The sequence below is a fragment of the Callorhinus ursinus genome, unplaced genomic scaffold, assembly GCF_003265705.2.
Source record: "Callorhinus ursinus isolate GAN/ISIS: 27379988/994484 unplaced genomic scaffold, GSC_fseal_2.0 scaffold15, whole genome shotgun sequence".
In the NCBI taxonomy this organism is placed as follows: domain Eukaryota; kingdom Metazoa; phylum Chordata; class Mammalia; order Carnivora; family Otariidae; genus Callorhinus; species Callorhinus ursinus.
In genome coordinates this window covers 8,853,566-8,875,395 of record NW_027397077.1, presented here as the reverse complement: position 1 = coordinate 8,875,395, position 21,830 = coordinate 8,853,566, and the positions used below count along the sequence as shown (strand labels likewise).

The 21,830-nt window shown below is 57.7% G+C and overlaps 1 protein-coding gene across 1 annotated transcript in view; it reads right to left on the bottom strand.

The window, feature by feature from the left end:
* Nucleotides 1–21,830, bottom strand: part of DNAH1 (dynein axonemal heavy chain 1) — a 76,048-nt gene that overhangs the window by 20,112 nt on the left and 34,106 nt on the right. Inside the window, exons 19-46 of the mRNA XM_025885755.2 lie at nt 21,554–21,752; nt 21,220–21,473; nt 20,437–20,649; nt 18,765–18,929; nt 17,523–17,644; nt 17,317–17,422; nt 16,634–16,813; nt 15,875–16,015; nt 15,106–15,269; nt 14,807–14,920; nt 14,140–14,328; nt 13,745–13,850; nt 12,943–13,056; nt 12,359–12,508; nt 10,923–11,009; nt 10,626–10,812; nt 8,208–8,299; nt 7,855–8,009; nt 6,553–6,730; nt 5,573–5,767; nt 5,364–5,483; nt 4,940–5,098; nt 4,674–4,781; nt 3,470–3,610; nt 3,169–3,329; nt 2,574–2,731; nt 2,041–2,214; nt 1,174–1,212 (exon numbers count right to left, since the gene is read on the bottom strand). Coding sequence (XP_025741540.2) covers nt 1,174–1,212; nt 2,041–2,214; nt 2,574–2,731; nt 3,169–3,329; nt 3,470–3,610; nt 4,674–4,781; nt 4,940–5,098; nt 5,364–5,483; nt 5,573–5,767; nt 6,553–6,730; nt 7,855–8,009; nt 8,208–8,299; nt 10,626–10,812; nt 10,923–11,009; nt 12,359–12,508; nt 12,943–13,056; nt 13,745–13,850; nt 14,140–14,328; nt 14,807–14,920; nt 15,106–15,269; nt 15,875–16,015; nt 16,634–16,813; nt 17,317–17,422; nt 17,523–17,644; nt 18,765–18,929; nt 20,437–20,649; nt 21,220–21,473; nt 21,554–21,752 — 4,171 coding nt within the window. The remainder of the gene's footprint in view (nt 1–1,173; nt 1,213–2,040; nt 2,215–2,573; nt 2,732–3,168; nt 3,330–3,469; nt 3,611–4,673; nt 4,782–4,939; nt 5,099–5,363; nt 5,484–5,572; nt 5,768–6,552; nt 6,731–7,854; nt 8,010–8,207; nt 8,300–10,625; nt 10,813–10,922; nt 11,010–12,358; nt 12,509–12,942; nt 13,057–13,744; nt 13,851–14,139; nt 14,329–14,806; nt 14,921–15,105; nt 15,270–15,874; nt 16,016–16,633; nt 16,814–17,316; nt 17,423–17,522; nt 17,645–18,764; nt 18,930–20,436; nt 20,650–21,219; nt 21,474–21,553; nt 21,753–21,830) is intronic.

Genomic DNA, 21,830 nt, shown 5'->3' with positions numbered 1-21,830 from the left:
GAGCCCCAAAGGGGGGCTCATCGGTTAGTTAACACAGGCACTGTTCCGGGTCCTGGGTCCAGAGGGTGGTCCCAACAGACACACTCCTCACCCACCAGCCGCCAAGCTGCGGGGATCTGCAGCAGCATGGACAGTGGAGTGCCATGCAGAGGCCTGCTGCAGGAGAGCAGTGGTCGGGGAGCCAGGGTTGGGGACATTTGACATAGTGCTAGGCGAGGCCTGGTGAGGAGGGACACGGGAACAGAGAGCTGGACAAGGGAGGTGTGAGCCGGCCCGGAGCCGGAGCCAGTGTGTTGAGGTCTGGGGTGCCAAGGACCAGTGAGGAGGGAGTGAGAGCAGAGCGGTGCCAAGGCGGTCCCAGTGTTGGGACTTGGGCTCTTGCCTGCAGTCGAGCGAGAAGGAGTGTGATCCCAGTGAACGTGTGAATGGGTCCCTTGGGCAGGCGTGGCTAGAGGGCTGGACGGGATGGTGGGGTGGAGTGAGGGAATGGGGATCGGGGGTTGACCTGAGCCGAAAGGAGGGGCCACCCTCCAGCGACAGTGACAGCCCGGGAACGTGAGGAATGTGAGAGCTGACCGTTGGTCTGGCCACAAGACGCCACTGGTGACAAGGACACTCTCCAGGGAGTGTTGAGGTACAAGGGAAAGGGGGAGGGGGGTGACGCCAGCCTGAAGAGAAAATGCTCTTGAGCTGTGCCGTCAGTGTGAGCAGAGGAATGGAGAGACGGCCAGGGTGGGTGGGAAGGCCCAGAGTGGCTGTTTTGCTCTGTTGCTAAGATGGGGGAAATCGATGACCGCCAGATCCGCCCCGCGTGAGGCTGCCACACCAGACATGCCTGCTCCTTGGAGAGGGCCGGCCTCTTGGGAGCCTCTGCGTCTTTACACAGGGTGGGAGTTTGTTGGATTCCTTTATTCATTCATCCAACTCACATTTACCTTGCTTTTACTGTGGGTCGGACCTAGCCCATGCACTGAAGGACTGACTGCTACGTGAATGGCTGAATAAGCCTATGAAGACGTTTGCTCTAGCAGTAGCTCAAGGTCCCCACATGAGCCAGAGGATGGTTCTCGGTGGCCACCGGGACCCAGCCGCGGCCACACCCAAATAGAGCCCGGGGCTCACCCAGGCACTAGCGGCCCGCCCCATCCAGGCCCTCTCCAGGCCGGCACTTACGCACTGGCTCCCGGTAACTTCTCTCTCCGAGGAGTCCATCTAGTGGGTTGAGGGAGAGACATGGGGCTCAGAGTTAGGTGGGTCCCTTGCTGCCCACCTTGGCCAGCTGGGCCAAGCTGGACAGCTCCCAGAGCAGCCACCTAGCACCCACCCCCCTTCTCAGAGCAATATGGCCCCCACCCCTAGCTGGGCCTGTAGGCAAGTTCTGGCCTATCACCACTGACGGCAGGGCAGGCCAGGCCAGAGGAGGGAAGGCCTGACTCCCATCACCCACCACCACCTGGCGCAGTGCCAAGGGGAGTTCAAAGGTCAGAGTGTATGTTAGACAGGAGGTGGGCTGGTGGGGGAAAACTGCATCCTGATGCAGTGGAAGATCAGGGCCACTCTGTCTATTCTATCTTGGTGGTTCTTCCTGATTTATAAAAGTAACATCCTTCCAACCAGCTTTTCTGGGCAAATACTAACATATACGTGTGTACTTATGCAGGAAAATGCCTAAGTGTACATATGTATAAATCATATATTCAGCAATCACCACGTGCCAGGCTTCATGCTAGATGCTACATCCAGTGTCTTTTTTTTTTTTTTTTTTTACATCCAGTGTCTTATTTAACCTCCACGACTTGGGATGGTGGTCACTAATGTCATTGCCCATTATACAGATGGAGAAACTGAGGCTCAGGGAGGTTCATGAATTTGCAAAAGTAACAAAGCTGAGTAAAGGGTGAAGCCAGGGCTGAGGTCAGTGCCTCCATCACTCCACCCTTTCCAGCAGCTGCCCAGCTGTCCTAGGAGTAGCTTACCTGTCCTGGGCTTCTGCCTTTGCCTAGGGCCTCCCCGACTTCCCGACTTCCACCCAGTGCTCACCCATCCAACTGCCCAGGATGGTGGAGAAGATGCGCTTCTTGCTGACCTCGTCCATCTCGGCAAAGGACAGGTAGTTGAAGTGGCGTGTCAGCCGTGGGGTGATGGCATTCCTGCCTCCACCCGGGGGGCCCATGGCACAGACAAAGTTGATGTCCACCAGGTGCTTGAAGGCTCCTGGAGTGGAGGCAGGAAGTCAGGAGGGGGCCCTCCCCAGGGCTGAATTATGACTTTTTGTGGGCCCTAGGCACTTGGCCTTCAAAGGGCCTCCTCCTCTATAAAAAATATTAAAAATGATAATTTATAACAGTACTGGAATAAAGACAAATATAGTAATATTATACAATAAAAATGTTCTTTGACCCTTAAAAGTTCATTTTCCTGGTGATTTTAAAAGAATCAAAACACTTCTTTGGACCCTCTAAAAGTACTGTGGGCAATAGGCCTTGTGCCTACCTTGCCTCATGGATGAGGAGCCCTGCCCTGCCCAGCACACCCAGCCCGCACCCCGCTGGCCCAGGCCGGCCGGCACGCACCAATGACCTTGCGGTCATACCAGCCGCCGTGGTCCATCCACTGGCGCAACAGCTCGATGGGTGGCTGGGCGCCATAGGTCTCCAAGGCTGGCATATTCAGGTCATCGATGAAGAAGATGAAGTTGCGCCCCAGGGGCGGCCCAAACACACCCTTTCGCCTGCGGGGGAGGGGCTGCGTGAGCCCAGCACCCATTGACACCAGGTCCTCTGGGAATTCAGGGGTGGCAGGATGGCGACTGCCTTCAGCTTCCTCCGAATTGTGAAACCTCTTGAGCAGCCCCTTGTCCCATTCTGAACATCCTGGGACATCACGTTGGCTGCCCCGAGTCTGGGCTCCCTTCAAGTTGGGTCCTGCCTCCCAGGCAGATGCATATCAAGCCCCCCCGCCCCGAGTACCCAGCCCAGGGCAAGCACCCATGGTGGGGCTTAGGAATTCCTGATGGATGAGGGCTCCAGAACAGTCTGCAAGAGCGCCCAGGGCCCTCTAGGAAGTTTTTGGAAAGCCCAAGAGCACAATTTGGTGAGGAGCTGGGAAAACAGCTGGTTGAGGCAAACTGGGAGGACACTGGGATATGGAAAGGAAGGAGATGCCTGCCTCTTGTCCAGCTTGCTGTCGATGAGGTCCTGGGTTTGGCTGGCCGACGTTCGGGCTGAGAAGGTAAGGAAGTGGCTGATGTACTCTAGTGGCAGGTTCTTGAGGAGCTTGTTGGAGATGGTGAGGGTCTTCCCCGTGCCTGTCGGCCCAATGCACAGCACCTGGGAGAACAGGAATCATGTGGTCAAGGTTCTTACCAGGCCTGGTGCATGGCAGGGGCTTCCCCTTCCGTGTAGGAGGCCAGCCACCCCCCGACTTGGGCCTTGGTGTGGGTGAGGCAGGGCACGGTAGGCGCATTCACGGGCTTGTGGTTGATGAGTAGCATGTCCAGCAGGTAGGACATCTGCACTGTGTCCATAGTAGGCACGATGATGTTGCAGTAGTTGGTATCTGGCATCATGGTGAATGGAGTCGAGGAGTCCATCCACCTCACCCAGGCCACCTGGAAGCACAGGCAGCTCTGGGCTGGGCCCAGAACCCCACCCCACCCCGCTCCAGCCAAGTGCACCAGGAGGACAAGGAGACGCACTGCTAGGCCATGGCAAGAGAGCTCAGGTGAGGGGCTGCTTGGGACTAAAACAGGAAGCCCTGTGCCCTCCTCTCTGCTCAGGGTGGGGAATCCCAGAACAAACCACTGGGAGTGGGGGGCTTCCTAGAGACTGCTAGGTCTCAGCATCAGGGAGGTGTTCTGGCAGTTGGACAGCCCAGATGTCAAAGGCCTTTGCTGTTTGATTTCAGGCTATCCGAGGGTGTGGGGGCCAGAACCCTAAGTGTTGGCATCACTGGGATATGGAGAAATGCCCCAGCCTGGCCCCCCCAACCATCCCTACCTGTATGAATTCTTTCACCCACAGCCTTGACCCAGCTTGCACACCTCCCTTCATGAGGGGGCTCGCTACGGTCAAACCACAGGTCACACTGGGGACGTTAGACTCAAAGGTGCCCTCTGAGACCCCAGCAGGACCATGCATAGTGGCCATCTCTGAGATGCCTCTCTGCCTCCTCCTCGTCCTGGGCTGGGGTCCTGATCCTGGAAGCACAACAGGCTCCTGGAGCCCCCACTGGCTGATAGGAGGGATGGGACACCACAGCAGGCCAGGAGGGCTTGCTGCCCCGCCCTAAGGGAACCCAGCCCCTAGGAAAATGGGACTTGTAAGTAGAACCGAGGTAGCCATCCCTGGGCTCAGCATCAACTTGGAGGAGGCAATGCATATGGTCGGGAAGGGAGGAATGCCAACATCTCCCAGTCCCATGTTCAAGTCCAGCTTTGCCACCCACTCGCTGGGTGTGGCTCTTCTGAGCCTCAATTTCCTTGTCTGGAAATTGGGCACAATAAAAACCACACTGTGGGTCTGTGAGGATCCTTGAGGTAATGCAAATACCCCCCACCTGAGACCTGTGGCCATCAGCTGGGCTCCTTTCTGTAGTCATTGTTCACCGAGGAGGACAGCCACCACCCAGTGGGCCCTTCCTGTCGGGCTGCCTCGGCACAGGCCTGCATTCACCTGCTTGCCCTCTTCATCTTCGTCCTCATCGTCATTGGTGCTGCTGATGCCTGCGTCCTCCAGCCTATAATCGAACACCAGCCCCTCCTCTGGGAAGTGCATGGTCAGCTGCAAGGGACCAGAGGAAAACCAGGCTGTGAGGCCCAGGAGTTCGCGTGGCTGCTTATCCCTGGGGGCCTGGGCTGAGTCGACGGCCCCAGAGCACCCAGCATTCAGCACACACATCTGGGACTTGGGACCCCAGCCCGAGGGCTGCCACCTCTCACATTTTCTATCTTCATCTTGATCCTGAGCCAGTGGCTGAAGCTGATGCGGCTGGTACTGTCCCCTGTGGCGCCCACACTCCAGATCAGAGAGAAGATGAACCAGGGCTCAATCAGCTCCGGGATGCGACTCAGCTTTTCAGCAGGTATCTTCCTGAGGCCCTGGGGACAGTGGGGACCACATCAGGCCCAGGCAAGAACAGTGCTGAGTAGCCCAAGGAAGCCAGGGTAGGGGGCATCCTTGGATTCTGCTGCGTGGTCTGGTGTCTCTGCAGCAGACAGGATGCGGTGACCCCATGACCCATGTGAGCCAATCTGAATCTCTTCCAGGAAGCTGGGCTTGGGGTTCAGGGCCCTCAGGTGCCCAGGCACAGAGAGCAGGGACAGGAAGGAGCAGGCACCCAGCCCCACTTGCTCAGAACTATACCTCTTTCGGCAGAAAGGGCTTGAAGAAGCAGTCTAGCAGCTTGAGGAGACTCAGGGTCAGGTTGCTGTTGGTTGAGGTGATCACCTCCCTTACTGAGTGCCGGACGAAAGTGATGGATCCCTACAGGGGATGAGTACCTGGCTCCTGTGGCTGGTGGCCATAGCGCCCTGCTGCCCCACCTGAGCCGGGCACACGGTGGCCTCACTTACCTCCAGGAAACGGACAAAGAGAGACTTCAACTGCTCCTCATAGGGCTTGAATAAGTCAGGGAGCCTCCTTAGCCAGCACTCAACAAAGGGCATGAGCCCCAGGATGCTGGGCTCCAGGTACACCATGCCACAGCGGGACACTGTGGCTGGGGAGGCCACTGCCAGGTCCTGCACCTCGAACATCATGGTCATTGCCTGACACCAAGAGGAACCATGTGAGTGGGCCAGCCGCCAGTTCCTAGGGCCAGGAAAAGGGCTGTAGAGCCACGGGGAGGGGTTGCCCATCCTGCAACTGTGGGCATGCTGTGGGACAGGCTGTGGACCAGAAGCAGTGGTGGGCTGGAGGAGCCTCAGGAACCCCTTGGTCTTCAGTTAACATAGCTCTCCTTGGGGCCAGGAGGAGAACAAAAGTCAGGAGATTCCTGACTGCTCTCTGGCCAGCCTAGGACCAGGGCATTTTGGGGGTCCCTGGAGCTATCTGATGAGAGCTGTATGCTATGCTGCAGAACTTCCAGGTGGTCTCAGAAGGGCTCGAGATCGGCTCAGTGTAGCTACCACGAACAGCTCTAATACCAAGTGACAGCCCTCCTTGCCTGAGAACAGCACCTCACACACCAGGCAGGTGGCCCTGGGGCCAGGTACGTACCGTCTGTCTCCCAGACTCCTGGCACATTGCTAAGATGTCTGACCCAGACTGGACCCACATGGCTGCAAGTGGGCCTGGGAGGCACGAGGCAGAGTCAGCCAGAGAGCAGTGGGTGGTCGTCCCCGACCTGGACCCAGCACATCCCACAATGTGGTCTGCAGAAGGGCAGCCCTGGGCAGCTACCCCCAACATGGCCAAGGTGTGGGAGCTTGGGGATGGCCTGGGATGCAGCCATGGCCCAGAGAAGGAGAGGGATGAGGCTGGCCAGCATACTGTGGCCCCCGGGGCCACTCAGCTGCAGAGGAGAGCTGGGAAGGCAGACAGGTAAACAGACCTCTGTGAGCTTGATGATCTCTCCAGAACTGAGGCACAGCTTCTTGTTGTCGTCCAGCACCGTGTTCATGTTCTCTATCCAGACAGCGTCCACCGGCCCATCGAACATGTACCACTTCTTATTGGTGTCGGAGGCAATGGCCCCCACCCGGATGAGGGAGGGGAAAATCCCGTCTGTCCTGCAGCCATCAGGGGGAGGGGGAGACAGGGCAGCACACTGCTGGCTCCCAGGGAAACCTGGCTGCTGGTCTGGCCCTGCTCTGCTGGGGTTTTTCTCTTAATATCTTCATTCATTTAAGAACAATAATGGGGAAAATGGGACTTTTTGGTGTAACATGGTGTTATAAAAATGTGTGTTTATATTCCTTCTCTGCCGAATCTCCACTAAAGTTATATTATAGGAAGATAAAAGATGGCATCCTGGGGAAAAGAAACGAAATGGGGGAGAAGGCAACAGCAGAAATGGGGGTTCACACAGTTCTGGGAGACGGGAGGAGGAGAAGGGGAAAAGGACCTAGCAGAGAAAGCAAGGGATGGGTCATGAGATGCATCCAGTCCTGCCACAGAACCCAGGAAGGCTCAGGCTTCAGAGGCACCAAGTGCCTGGGAAAGTGGTGGGTAGGGGAACATTTTTCTGGTCTGATCCCCAGGACCCCCACCCACGCACGCAACAGCCTGGAGTGGGTGTAGATGAGACCCTTCACCAGAAACAGGGAAGTAGGCCAGAGTCACATTTGGAAAGATGGGTGACTGCCCCTCTCCAGTGTCCACACCCCAGAACACTGGAGCCAAGAAGAAACCCCCCGCAAAAACTGGACACTTCCCCAGAGAAACAGAATGGCCCCAGAGAAAATCCTCCCACATGCTGATGTCTGGAGGGTCTCCACCTTGTTGCCCTTCTCCAGCTCAGCGAGCACACTTTCCCTGATACGCACATGTCCTCCTGGGGGTGGAGGCCCTGAGAGGGAGCACCAGCCCTCTGGGGTCATGACAGCAGGCAACATTTACTGAGAACTTGGTTTGTGCCACGCTGTCCAGACATCTTCCTTATATCAAGCTCGTTGTCTCCTTACCATAATCATGGCGCCATTATTATTCCCACTTTGCAGATGACGGCACCAAGGCCCGGCAGGGAGGAAGGTCACTCAGCAAGGAAGTGCGGTGGTGAGTAGAGTCCCAGGCATTGGGCTCTAGAGCCTGAGCTCCTGACCTCCCACTGGGCTAGGGGAGGGAGGCCCATGGCCCACAGCCCCCAGAGGTCTGGGCGCAGGGTGGTCCCTGGAGAGGGGCTGGGACCACTCACCACTCATGGGTGAGCAGGTCAAATTCTCCGTACAGCTGGCCCATTGTGATGGACTTGGGGTTCAGCACATAGTAGTTGACAGCCTCATACACGCCACCACTGATGGACGGCTGCCCTTTCAGCAAGGTCATGGCAGCTGCCAGGACTCTGTAACACTGGGGGGTCAGCCACCCAAGAGTGAGCCTCCTGGCTCTCCAGAGCACAGGGCTGGAGTGGACTGCAGGCCACAGGGGGCAGGCGGGGTACTCTAGAGGCTACAGAGGTACAAATGGGGCCCAAGACCCCTGCTGAGGCCCCACCCAGCCCTCGGGCCCCTGCCTGGGTAGTGAATTGCCTGGCTTGGCTCCACTTACGTTGCTCTTGCCAGAACCGGTGGGCCCCACAAGCATGAGGCCGTGCCGCACCACCGTGGTCTCGTAGAGCTGGATGCACTTGGTCAGGAAGCCTGGAGGGACAAGGCAGTGGAGCGCGGGGGCAGAGCATGGGCTTGGGTCCTGGCTCTGCCACTAGCTTGCTGGGCCACCTCAGGTGGGTCACCCTGAGCCTCAGTTTCCTCATCTAGGAAATGCAGCTGGTGATATACCTACCTCATAGGTGGGAGCAGGTGAAGCCCTAAGTGCAGGGATGGACACAAAGTAGGCACACTCTGCGAATGGCAGCCATGATTGCCACCATGACTATTATTCCCTACCATGCGTCGGTCAGGTGTCCAACTGGCACAGATCTGCTCAGTGTCAGCTGTCACAGGCCCCAGAAGCAACTCCAGCCCCAAAGCCTCCCCCTGGCCTGCTGAAAGCACTACCCTGAGGAAATGGTGGCCAATACATGGCAAAATCCCAGGGACAAAATTGGAGCATCAGTCAGGAGCTGTGACTGACCAGGGACAGCTGCCCGCTGTAGGCAGAGGGCCAGACCCACACAGGTAGGGAATGAGCGTCTCACTTTGGCTCAAGAGCGGCTTGGGGAGCTGGCAGGGGGAGTTGTAGCCCTGCATGTCTGGGAGGCCCTGCTAATGGGACAAGATCCAAATATTCAGTGCTAGCTAAGCTGACCCAAGGCCACGAAGGAGATTTTGAGGCTTCATCCGACAAGCCCGCTGGGACCTGGCTGGCAGGAAGTGGCATCAGAGCTCCATGTGGAATGAAGGACAATGGAGGGCGTGGGGGACAGACCTCGCATCAAGGAGCACACCGGGCCCCAGAGGAGGGCCCCATGTAGCCAGGGTGGCCTCGTGGCCAGGTGTGACTTCCGGGAGGAGCGTTGCCCAACTCCACAAAGGATTGGCAGGGAGGTTCTTAGGAGGAGAGGAAAGGTCCCCCGGCCTAGGGACGGGAGGACCAGAGCTGGAGCTGCGTGGCTGCGCAGTGGCTGCGTTGAGACCCCCGCCTTCTATCAGGAAAGAGGGTTGGGGTCAGAGGGAGACCGAGGGCGGCATCCCCCAGAGTTCTTCTATCAGTGCCGCGGCCTTTATAACAAGCTGGTTCAAGAAAGGCCCAAACGTTCTTTAGCCCAACAACACCAGGGCTGTGTTCCACGGGGACTGTGAGCAAGTCCTAGATGAGAGCAATATGCTTTGATCCAAAAGAGGACAGTATGGGCTGGGGTGTGGTGGGGCAGGAGGCATGGGCAGGCCATAGCTCACCATTTCCCCCAGTGATGGCATCAAACCCCATTGCTGCCCCAGGCAGGTAAGGATGGGGTAGAGGAGAGCCTCTATTGGGGAGGAGCAAGGCCCAAGAGGGGCCCACAAGGTGAGGGGGGTAAGCAGGGGGTCTCGGGGAGGTGACAGGATCTGCTTCCCTACTATAAAATGTTCAGCAAAAGATACATTAGTCTCTGCCCCTTGTTCCTGATACAGAGCTCCTCAAACCATTGTAAAGTAGGATGCTAGGAGAATCTTCTTTTCTGACACTTAGTCTTTGACCCTGGTTCCTGACACAGAGCTCCTAAGACCTTTATTATTTCCTGAGTGCTAGGAATGTCTTTTGTTCTAATGAGGCACCTCTTGGTTTGGGCTCCTGGGAGCAGGCTGGTCACCAGGAAGACCAAACCATGGTTAGACGTTTAGAACTTTTGCGCTCACTCCCCCACTCTCCAGAGAGGGCAGAGGGGCTGGAAGTGGATAATAATTGATAACAATTTATCATGCCTACCTGATGAAGGCTCCATAAAAATCCCCAAAGCATGGGGTTTAGAGAGCTTCCTGGTGGGTGAACACATCCATGTGCTGGGAGGGTGGTTCACACCAAACTCCAAGGGGTAGACCTCAGCCTATGTATCTCTGCATCTGGCAGTTCATCTGTATCCTTTCTCATATCCTTTATTATATAATAAGTAGTAAATGTGTTTCCCTGAGTTCTGTGAGCTGTTCTAGGAGGGGGTCATGGGAACCTCTGATTTGTAGCCAAGCTGCCAAAAAGTTGTGGGTAACCTGGGGACCCACTACTTGTGACTACTTGTGACTTGTGACTCCGCTTAGTGTCAGAACTGAGCTGAATTGCGGGACAGCCAGTGGAGAATTGGTGTCGGAGAATCTGTTGGTGTGGGAAAACTCCCACGTCTGGTGACAGAGGCATGAGTGGCAGAGAGGGCTTTCTCCTACACATCTGTCACCTGCCCTACCCTGGGGACTGCCGGGCGAGAGCCCCAGCCTGCCACACACTTGGCCAGGTGTGAGCGACCCTGAGGCGGCACTGCCCCGATTCTGCGCCCCTGCGCTGGATCCCGGGGTGGCTACTCCAGGACTTCAAGGGCAGAGGCCAGCGGCTCACCGTCCACATCCTTAAGGTTGCTGTTCTCACAGGCCTTGCGAATGGCCTTGTCCAGGATGCCGTAGTCAGTCTCCTCCTCCTTGATGGTGGGGAACAGATCTGATACGATCCCAGAGAAGAGCTTGAGGTCCTCTTGCAGGAACTTGGGCACATTCACATCTCGGATGGCCCGGAGGCATATCAGTTCCTGTAGCAGAGGCCGGTGGAGCCTTCAGGGGACCCGGGTCAGACATGCCTTCGGTCCCTCTGGGGCCCTCCTGTAGTCCCGCTCCCCGGGCTCCTCTAGATGGAGCTCACCTCATCCATACTGGGGTTTTCTCGCTTGAGGTTCCCGGCAGCCGAGATCACGGTCTTCACAGCTCTCATCCCGAAGTCATAATGATCCTGTCACCACGGCACAGGAGGGGCGGGTGGGCCCTGTGCCTTAGGGGGCCACTGCCTGGAACACTCTGCCTCCCGGCCTGGTACCTGGCCCTCACCCAGCTGGAAACTACAAGGTCACACCTCCTGCAGGCCCCAGCCTGAGCCAGGTGTCCTCAATTGTATGCCTCCGGCACCTTCTCCTTACCATCCCAGCGGAGCGGTCCTCTCCCTTCCCCGGCCTACCTAGTCCGCATCCCCTGCTTGACTCTTGAACCCTGTGGGTGAGGACTCTCTGCGGGTCTGACCCTGGCAGAGTCCTGAGGTCTCAGCACTGTACCAGGGGCAGGGACATACTCGGGTTTGTTCAAAACATTAAAGAAGGAGTTCCCGCCAGTGCAAAGGCAGGGATGGCCCGGAGGGCCTTTGAGCTTCCTTCTAACATTGTCTCAATGTCTCTCCAGACCCACCCTTTCAGCCATACCACTGTGGCTTTTCCCTTCTTTGCTGCTGGTTCTGTTTCTCTCCTATTAGATAGCAGGTGTGTTGGAAATGGTTAAATTTTTATCATTTTCCCCCAAGGGGCCAGACCATGAGAGCTACATCTGGACCTGACCCACAGACCAGCACACTTCCCAGAAGTCCTGGACTTGGAGCAGGATGAAGTGACTGGGCTAGATTTGCCACTTAAGGTTCTGCACTTCCAAAACCATGTGGGTATAGTCAGTCTAATGGGAGGGTAGCGTTTTTGAAAGTGGATGGTGAGAAAGAAGGTGTGTGGAGGTGCGGGCATCCAGGCTGCACTGTGGTGGGCAGCTGCTGCTTTTCCCAGTAACGGACCACAACTCCTCCAGTCCGTGGGCTTGGCGGGGTTGGGGGGGGGGGTGCGTGCCCACATAGCCAAAGGCAGCATGGTTTCCCCCTGGCCACAAAGATTGGTGTTCATGCAGGAGCAGGTCATGCAGAGAGGGCCCATTAGGACGACACCGGGGACTTCTTCTAGAACTTAGCGTGTAAGCCTAGAGCTAGGCTCATCTCTGCCACTGCAGAGGGGAAGCCTGCCTGAGAAGGGAGCCAAACAGGGAAGCTTAGCCAGCAGTGCTGGGGTCTGTACCAATGGCGGCTGCCCCCAGAAGCTGGGCTCAGCACACTGAGTGGAAGGCCCACAGTGTGTGGGGCTGCTGTCCTGCTCTGGTCCCACAAGACTCAGTGTGCTCGCTCCTCAGCCCTGGGTTGTGTGGCTCTTGGTCTCCTAATGCTTGACCCAACTAGCCCTCATCTGAGGAGTGGGGATGTAATTCCTATCTCATGGGGCTCACAGAGGGCAGACGGTGGCTCTCACACCCTGGAACCTGGTGGGGGCAGGGCCTCACCTGCGAGCTGAGCTGCTCAGAAGACAGCTTGAAGGTGGTTGTGATCTTCTTGGCCAGCACACTGGCCTCATTGAAGCCAAAGGAGTAGAGGGAGATCTCTGCGATCATGGCGTAATCCGGAACCATCATGGCCACAGGCCGGAAGAGCGCCTGGGGCATGGGGCACCTGTGTGAATGGAAAGGCAGGCCTCCCCTCCCAGAGCCCCACCGACTCTCTGGACCTCACCGTCCCCAGTGGTCCTCAGGCCTCGGAAGGCAGGCTCACCTGCCCCACCGATGCTTGGATTCCCCTCTGCACCTCACCCGCCATGGCTGAGGCTGCTTATCCTCCCTTGTGGCTGGACAGCTCTTCCGTTAGAATCCGGTCCTTCGTGTTGACCTGAACCCGCCCCCTGACTTCTCCCAAGCCTGAGGACAAGCCTGGGGCCTCCTGTCCATGGCTGGGGGTGGGTCTCAGGACCCCCAGGCAGGAGGGTTGCCCCGGGGAATCCTTGTATAAGCGCTTAAGCACCTCTGAGGCCACAGCCTCCCGGGCTTTCCAGTACCCTGGGAAGCCCCTTGGGCCGCCCTATGCCTGAACTCACCTTCAGGTTATCCGGCAGCTCGGTACGGCCAGCGTATCCTGGGTTCATGGTGATAAACACCGCACAGGATGGCACAAGTGGGATCTCGACGCCTTCAAACATGAAGCGTTCTACCTACAGGGGGAAGGGGTTTGACTCACTCGCCTCCTCTCTGGATAGGCCCCTTGTCCCTGTGGAAGCCCTGTCCTGGCTAGAGCTGCTCAGCCCAGGAGAGAGGGTTGGCTCCTCTCTCAGGATCTGGCCTAAGACCTCGGGTCCTGGTGGGCACTGGTGGCCTCCGAGGTCCCGGATCCCTGAGGTCTTCACACATCTCCTGCTACCCACACCCTCCCCTCAGTTCCTGACACTGGATCTCCTGGACTTGGGCAGCTCAGCTCTGACTAGGACCCAGAGCCCTACTGGGGTGGGGTCGGGCTCCTGCCAGCCTCCCAGCTCTTGTCTCCGGGAGGAGACCTCTGGCCCCTCTGAATGAGGCTACAGAAAGGACAAATGGCTGGAGCTTCCCATAAGGGTCAGGATGTAGGAGGGATCCCTTCATCCACAGCAGCTTGGCCTGGAAGTTGCCCCCAGAGTGGGGCAGGGACATGGGGCTCCCTGACTGGCTACAAAAGCCCCTTAGGGACAGTCCCTCATGGGGGAGTGGGACTGCCCGGTCCCCTGCGGGATGAGAGTCTGGGCTCGGGGGCAGGCCCGAGTGCCCGGCTTTTGACGCCGCCAGCACGGGGAGCCCGCGGCTGCGTGGGCACGCTGGGGACAGCTGACACGATGTGATGGTAACCAGGAGGGGCACCCTGATGCTCACCCGCTGTTGCTGAGCCTTCTGGATGGTGGTGATCTGCTGTGCCACCACCGACAGCACCTCAACATCAATGCGGTTGAACTCATCGAAGCAGGCCCAGGCCCCGGCACTAAGTGAGGTAAGGACAGTCGGGGGGTATGAGTTCGGAGCCCACCTGACACCTCCGAGGGCCCCCTGTGACTCTGCTGGGAGGAAGCCTCCAATGGCCATCTTGGCCAGCTCAGCAGTATTCCCACCACCCACCACCCCACCCCAGTGCCCACCAGGGGCTGAGCCTTTGAGTAACTATTATTCCCTCCTGTCCCCTCCACCATCCTGTGAGGCTCCTCTTAGGCAGTGTCCCTGGGAGAGGTCAGCCTTCCTGCCCTGCCCCGTGCCACCCTCATACGCTTCCTCACCTGGCCAGGCCCTTGAAGAACTTGCCCATGGCCATGAAGTCGAGCTGGTCAGAGCAGTTGAACACCACAGTCTGGATGGCCAAGGCCTTGCCCAGGTCTTTGGTGGTCTCAGTTTTCCCTGTGCCAGCCGGGCCAGCTGGGGCGCCCCCAAACTTGAGGTGCAGGGCCCCGGTCAGAGTCAGGTAGCACCTGTAGGAGTGAGAGGAGGTAGGCATGGGCCACGCTCCTTCCTCAGGATTCCCGGAGACTTAGGGAGTGGTTCACTTTATAAAGGGGCTGCCTGTTCTTTCTCCCAAGTCAATTCCTCTGGTATCCTGAAAGGCAGCTTTGACTGGTGGAACTAGTAAAGCTCATACCCTTGAGATGCTTCCTGAGTGCCATGTGTGTGCTAAAAGCTTTACACCTCGGTGCATGAAATTCTCATAACCACCCTGAGGAGGCTGCAGAGGAAACTGGGGCACAGAGGGTCAAGTCAGCTGTCCAAGATCGCCCAGGAGAGGGACAGAACTGGTTTTGAACTGGAAGCCCATGCTCCTAACCCTGCATTGTTTTAATGGACCGGCCCAGCATGGACTCACTGGGCCTCATGGTCCCCAGGCTCTTGCGCCAGCCAGAGCTGGAGGGACGGTGCCAGGGCAGGAGGGTATGTGGGGAGGGAGATGCTCACCTGTCGGTCAGAGGCGTGATCACAAGCCTCCCGCTGTTTCCCAGGTACTCATAGCCGTAGATGAACTCAGCATTCACAGCCCGGATGTACAGGTTGCTATTTGTCCAGTAGTACCTGGCATTGCAGGGAGATAGGTTCCCGGACCATGGGGACCATGGGCCACTGGATAGGGCACGTGGCCGAGGAGAGGTGGGGAAGGAAGGCATCAAGGCAAGCTTGTCCCAGGGCCTACTGGAGGCTGACTCTCCACCCTGCCCTGGCCGTGGACATCACCAGGCCAGGGGCTCCTGCATCCTCACCTCAGCTGCGAGATCCACTCAAAGTCGTTCACGCTGACTATGTTCTCCTGGATCAGCTTGCTCACCACATCCTTGGCATGGACCTCAATGACAATTAGAGCTGACAACACGGCCCGTTGCATGCGGGACAGCTTCCCCCGCACCAGGGCCACCAGGTCACTGAGCTGTGGGAGCAGGGGGGACACTGTCACATACTGGCATGATCGAGCTAGGCAGGCTTCCCCTCCCATGCACAGATGGTGGGCTTCTCCCAGAAACAACCTCTCTATTGTGGGGGCTCCTGGTGATCTAGGATGGGAAGGGGTGCAGAATGAGGCAGGGGGAGGGTGGGCAGGGCATGGGTCACATGAGAAGTCTGGCAGGAAAGCAAATAAAAACAGAGGCACATGCATGGCATCTGCCTCCCTGTAGCATGCGGAGACTTGTGAGCCTTCAGGAGCCAGGAGGTGGAGCCTGGCAAGGAGCTTGAGGAAGGCGTGTGGTGAGGAGCCGGGGCACAGAGCAAGGACAGCCCATGAGACAGTGCAGGAGGGCCCCAGACGTGTGGCTCCCTCACTGACCACTGGGAGAGGGGCACCTGCCTGGCCTCAGAGCTCTCCTCAGACCACCAGACCCTCCCACGGGTGGCAGGTTGTGAGACACTCATCTCAGGAGTGTCTGACCTATTGCTCTTGGATCTAACTCCAAGCCCATTCCAGGATCAATATAGGGAAACCCCCCCGGAGGGAGCAGTTTCTCCCAGGGTGTGGGGTGGATGGGGGGAGCAGACCTGCCGGGCCAGCTGGGGGAACAGCTGGTTACTGAGATTACCGGCCCCCAGAGCCTCTGCCACCTCCATGGTCCAGTAGGTCTGGCACCCAGCGATGGTCACCTGGCCAGGCCACTTTAGAACCCACTGGGTCCTGGGCATCTAGAAAGATAACACAGGTAGGGCTGACCCAGGCCAGCAGCTAGCCCTGACCTTGCATCCTCTTTTTCGCTTAAACTTCTTCTGTGTTTCTGGGCCCAAGTAGTTAATTCTGCCTCAGAAGGAGAGAAGCCATTACGCTCTGGGCCTCTGGGGTTTGGGCCAAGTCCTCACTTCCTCAGCAGAGGAGACCTTGAAGCAGAGAGATGGGAGCCTAGGATCAGGGAACACAGTCCTGGGTTCACTCCACTTTCAAATCACATGCCTTTGGGCAGAAAGCATCTCTGAACTAACCCACAGGTGAGCTGCTGACCATGGACTAACAGGGGTGCTGTGGGGGGAGGCCCTGCGCCAGGCCAGGCTCACAATGAGTGCTTAAAACACAACCACAGTAGCTGGTCATTATCAGGGGCACGTCTCACTTTTGGGAACGTTTTCAGATTCCTCCTCCAGTGGCCCCAAGGACCACCTGCCCCCAGAGATCCTGTGGCTGGCTCACTGAGAGCAGCAGGGTCAAGGCAGAGCCTGAGGACGAGGCAGGCAGGCAGGCAGGCAGGCAGGCAGCTGTGAGAGAGAGCAGGGGGTCTCTGAGGCTGTGTTGGGATGGGAGGCACGGCTCACCGTGGGGTAGGCCTTGATGGCTCTCTCGATGATGTCCCGCACGCTGGCCTTCATGCTGCGCTCCACCTCCCGCAGCCAGTCCTCCACATTGCTGGACGGGTAGATGGAGAATGACAGCTGCACCTCTTCACCCTCCGCCGAGTACATGTGTGTGATCTCCAGGTCCTCCTGGAATTGCAGCTGTGGGCAGCGGAGGAGTGAGAGCAGCCTTACCCCATGTGTGCCCGGAGGCCCCGTGCGCCCCAGCCCCAGGGCTGGCCCTGCCCCCGCGACTGCGCGCCCCGACTGCACGTGGGTCTGCCTTGTCCCCAGCTGCGGCCCAGCCCGCCTGGGGAAGGAAGTTAAGCCTGCCCTGCTCGTCCCCCTCCCCCACAGGTCTGTACGGACTCCCTTGTAGATGAAGAGGAGGATGAGGTGATTCAGGAGCCCCTGCTTCCTGCGTTTCTCGGGTCTCGGCCCAGCGGGCACCTCAGTGCACTGGCAGGGGTGGGGGGGCAGGACGCCACTGAGCTGGGGGTTCTACAGCTGCCCTTCCTCCCACAGGCCCCGGCTGTCGCCAAGGGCCGGGAATCTCACAGGCCACCTCAGCTCCTGCTAAAAGGACTTGGGGCCAGAAAAGAGCTATCCTCCCTGGAAAGGTGCCCCAGAGCTCCCGGGCCTGAACCCCAGGCCCAGTTACCCACCCGGGCGATGTTCTCGAAGCACTTGCGCAGGTGGGGCTGCACGGCCGTGGGGTCCTTTGTCTGGGACAGAATCTCGAGTAGTTCGTCATCTGACAGGAAGTAGAACCTGCCAGGGGAACAGGAGTGAGGGAGTGGGTCAGGCAGCCTCACACCCCAGCCCTGCGGGCAGACACCTACAGAATGGGCATGGGCCAGGTGGTGCCCACCTGGGGAAGGCACCCCGCTTGGTCTCCAAGTACTCGCTGAGGCCCTTCTGCACCATGTCCAGCAACTTGTTGCAGTCCCGCAGGCTGTCCAGCAGCCTCTGGTCAGAGCACACACTGATTACCTGCATGGCCCAGGCCAGAGAGTGGAAGTGAGCACGGTCAAACTGGGAGGCAGCAAGGTGGGCTCAGAGGGCACCCATGCTGGCCAGAAACCCCAGTAGGACCTGGGAAGAAGAGAGGGCAGGAAAATGGCCCTGAGCCAGGGCCCACATCCATCACCCCTATCAATCCACAGGAAATAGTCCATGGTAAAAAAATACTAGGGTTAGGGGCACCTGGGTGGCTCAGTCAGTTAAGCATCGGCCTTTGGCTCAGGTCATGATCCCAGGGTCCTGGGATGGAGCCCTGTGTCAGGCTCCATGCTCAGCGGGGAGCCTGCTTCTCCCTCTCCCTCTGCCCCTTCCCCCCACTCATGCTCTCTCTTTTTCTCTAATAAATAAATAAAATCTTTTTTAAAAATTAGGGTTAAACAAAGCCAAGGAATTTGATTTATTGTGGGCTTTGTCAGTGCCTTTAAAATCCTACGTAGGGGCGCCTGGGTGGCTCAGTCAACTGAACGTCCAACTCTTGGTTTTGGCTCAGGTCATGATTTCGGGGCCCTGGGATCAAGCCCTGCCGTCGGGCTCTGCACCCAGCATGGAGTCTGCTTCAGATTCTCTTTTCCCTTTTCCCTCTGTCCCCACCCCACCACGCTCTCTCTCTCTATATATATATACAATAAAATAAACAAATACAATCTCTAAAATCCTAAGAATGTAGGGGTGGCTCTGTCGGCTCAGTCGGTTAAGCGTCCGGACTCTTAGTTTCGGCTCAGGTCCTGATCTCAGGGTCGTGAGACTGAGTCCCATGTGGTCGCCACGCTCAGCGCAGAGTCTCCTTGTCCCTCTCCCTCCCCCTCTGCTCCTCCCCTTGCTCACGCTCACTCTCTCTCTTTCAAATAAATACACAAAATCTTAAAAGAAAAATCCTAATGTAGACTGTAAATCTTCAAGGGGAAAACCAACTATCGTGTTTCTGAGGAATATCTCTCAAGACTGGGGAGTCCACTCCAAGGGACACAGGTCTCGGACTTGTCCTTCAGTCTTTCTTGTTCAGAGAGAGAAGAGACCAGGAGGCTCCCAACAACGTGACCAGGGTCCTCAGCGGTCCCAGCTGCCCCCTCCTCTCCCCATGTGAGCTCGCCTCATGGTTCTCATAGGCATTCTTCATGATCTTCCTCCAGATCCGCTCCATTGTCTGGTAGCGCTTGCTCTCCACCGGCAACTGCCGATTGATGTCCTCAGAGCTGAAGATGGGCTCCAAGTAGAGCCAGGCCCGTTGACAGTTCAGCCACTCCTCCAGCACCTCCTGGGCAGGGCATGGACTGTCAGGGCCTGGGGTCCATGTTAGGTCCTATCGCCGCTGACCTGGATCTCTCACCCGACCGGAGTGTGGGACCGAGCACTGGACATCAGAGCCAACATCCACAGGGGGATTTCCAGATGACCCTGCCAGCCACTGCTCCAGGGAGCCAAGGCTGCACAGAGGCCCTGGCTTCCAGAGAAAGCCAGGGCTTTCCACAGGAAAGCTTTCGTCCCCCACAGGACACCCAAGCCTCCAGCAGAGCCAGGGGAGCCACCCTTCCCTATGAGAGATCCACCCTCACACCAGTGAGCCCTGCAGTCACAGAGGAAAGAGCCCAGTGCATGGAGGCCCAAACCAGTCCCCTTTCCTGGAAGGACTTTTGGGTTTATGACCCCCAGGAGTCTCTGAGGTGTACTGGGATTTGAGCTTGAGATGCCTAAAATACTCTCTGAAACCTCAGTCCAAGATCAAGACACCTCCAAAACCAGCCGATTTCTCCTTCTACCTTCAAACTCCTCTCTACGGATTTATCTCTTTTCCCATCAATGCAAACTCATTCATTCGTTCATTCATTCATTCCCTTCCTCGAGAGATGTGTGCCTCAGCCAGTTTGTGCCAGGCCTGTGCTAGGCCCATGTGGACATCGGGAGAAACAGAGAAACAGGACGTGGTCCTGCACTTGAGATGCCCATAGCCCACGAAGCTGCCAGTTCTGCCTCCGAATCACCAAGGGCCCAGCATGTGTGATGGGCTTTGTAAGAGGCACCGAGGGCCACCTTGCTGGTAGGTGTGGGGGAGTCAGTGAGCGCTGCTGGATGCTGAGCCTTGGAGATGGCAGGAAGGAATGGAACTGCAGGTGGAGGGGGTGGTGTGAGCAAAGGAGGGAGACCCAGGGACAATGCGGACCAACTCAGACATCTCTGGGTGATCCAAGGAACGTATATATAAGCCCTCCTCACTCGGCTCCTGACCTTCACTGGAGCTTCCTGAGCAGCTCCCAGGAAGGTCCCAGGGAAGTGACTGTAAGAATCACGCCAGTAGGCCTAACCCCAGGACAGTCCTCCAAGGCTCAGCAGACAGCCTTAAAGAGGGGCAGTCCCCAGTGGCCCGGCCCCCTCACCCCAAGCCAGCTTCAAATGAGAGAGGAATGGGAGGCTCAGAGCAGAGCAGATGGCACTGAGGAGCCTCAGGGCCTTGTTGTGTCCAGCCCAGAAAGTTCTGAGACTGGAGGTCTTAGTGGTCCCAAGACCAAGCATCTCATGCCCCTCCCCAGCCACAGCATCGGACCATACACGGCCCCACCCTCACATCCTGAATCGCCACTTCTGTAGCCAAACCTCAGAGATGGAGAGCCTCATACTAGATGCTCTGCCCTGAACGAGGGGCCTGTCAGAGATGGAGCAGCAGGGCAGACCCGGGTAAGGCTCCCCCCCACGTCGAGCCCCACCCAGACACCATCAAGGGCCTCCTGTGTGAGGGCTGGGGAGGAGTGAGGACAGTGAGGGCCCACCTGGGTCAGCTTCAGCTTGTTCTCCCAGGAGCTGATGCGCTGCTCGAAGGGCTTCTTGTAGGGTGAGAAGGACATGCTCTGGGTCATGACAATGTGGTCGTCAAGCAGCTGTGAGGCCTCGTCCGGGCTCTTGAGGATATAGGTGTCTGTCTCCTTGTACGGCAGCACGTTGAACAGGATGGCTGACCACTCCTTCTCCATCTTGTCCAGTGCCTAGTGTGGGGGGCAAGTCAAGGCTGGGTCCTGGGAGGGAGCTACCACACGTGCTGTATGACCAGCACCGGACAGCAAAGAGCAGGCTCTGGCCAGCCATGACCGTGGCCATCTGGCAAATAATCTCCGCTGGTCTGGTCACCAAATCCCCCGTGGGACCTTTTCTGAATTCAAGGTTGGCTGGTACTCATACACGTGCTGCCCAGGTACAGCATATGCACCTATGTTGGGAGGCAACTAAGGTGCTGGTTAGAAGCTCTGGTCCCAGTTCTAGCCCTTACTGGCTATGACACCCCAGACAGTTGCTGAACCTCTTTGAGCCTTAATGTATTCATCTGTTACATGAGGGTAATACTATCAGCTCCTTCCTGGGCCAAGAAGTACTTGAAAGGAGTAACTGAGTAATAACAGGGATGGTGAACATTGCGCCAAGCACTTTACATCCACAATTAATCCACCGAGTAGAATCCACCTCAACGCCTGAGCCTGGGGAACGACCCCAGGGGTGGGGCCCAGTAGTGTCCTCCTCTTAGGCCCTGGGGCTGGGTGGGCCTCCTGGTGGCCACCCACCTGCTCAATGGCATACTCCTTGCCAGCCACCTCGGCCACCTTGCTGATGCTCTCAATGTGGTCCTGCAGGTTCATCTCGAGGCAGCGAGTGAAGGTCAGGTTGGCCTTGGGCCTGACATTAATGTTGATCTCATTAGACAGCACCTCCCAGTGCCGGTTCCGCATGCCAGGGTTGCGCAGCCCCTGGATCAGCGGGATGTAGGGCTTGAACTCCTCGATGCGGGCCCTGATGTCTAAGGCCACGTCCTGGCAGGCTGCCGGGGAGGACAGGCAGGCATGAGAGGCAGCGAGCATGGGCAGGGAAAAGAGGGGACAGACTGGCTTGGCTGCCTACCTGGTATGTCCTTGAACTGCTTCACACACTTGTGCATGGTCTTGAAGGACTCAATGACATTCTTCTCCAGCTGCTCGGCGTCAATGGCTGACAGGGGGTCATTCATCCAACTCTCAGACCAACGCAGCCAGTCAGAGGCCGTGGTCCAGAGGTCTAGGTAGGGCTGGAACTCCTTCACCATCCTGGAGAGCTTGTCATACTGTAGGGGCAGACGAACCAGGGCTGTCTGGGGATGTTTCCCGGGCTCTCTGCGCACTGCTCCTTCTTGGGCCAGGTC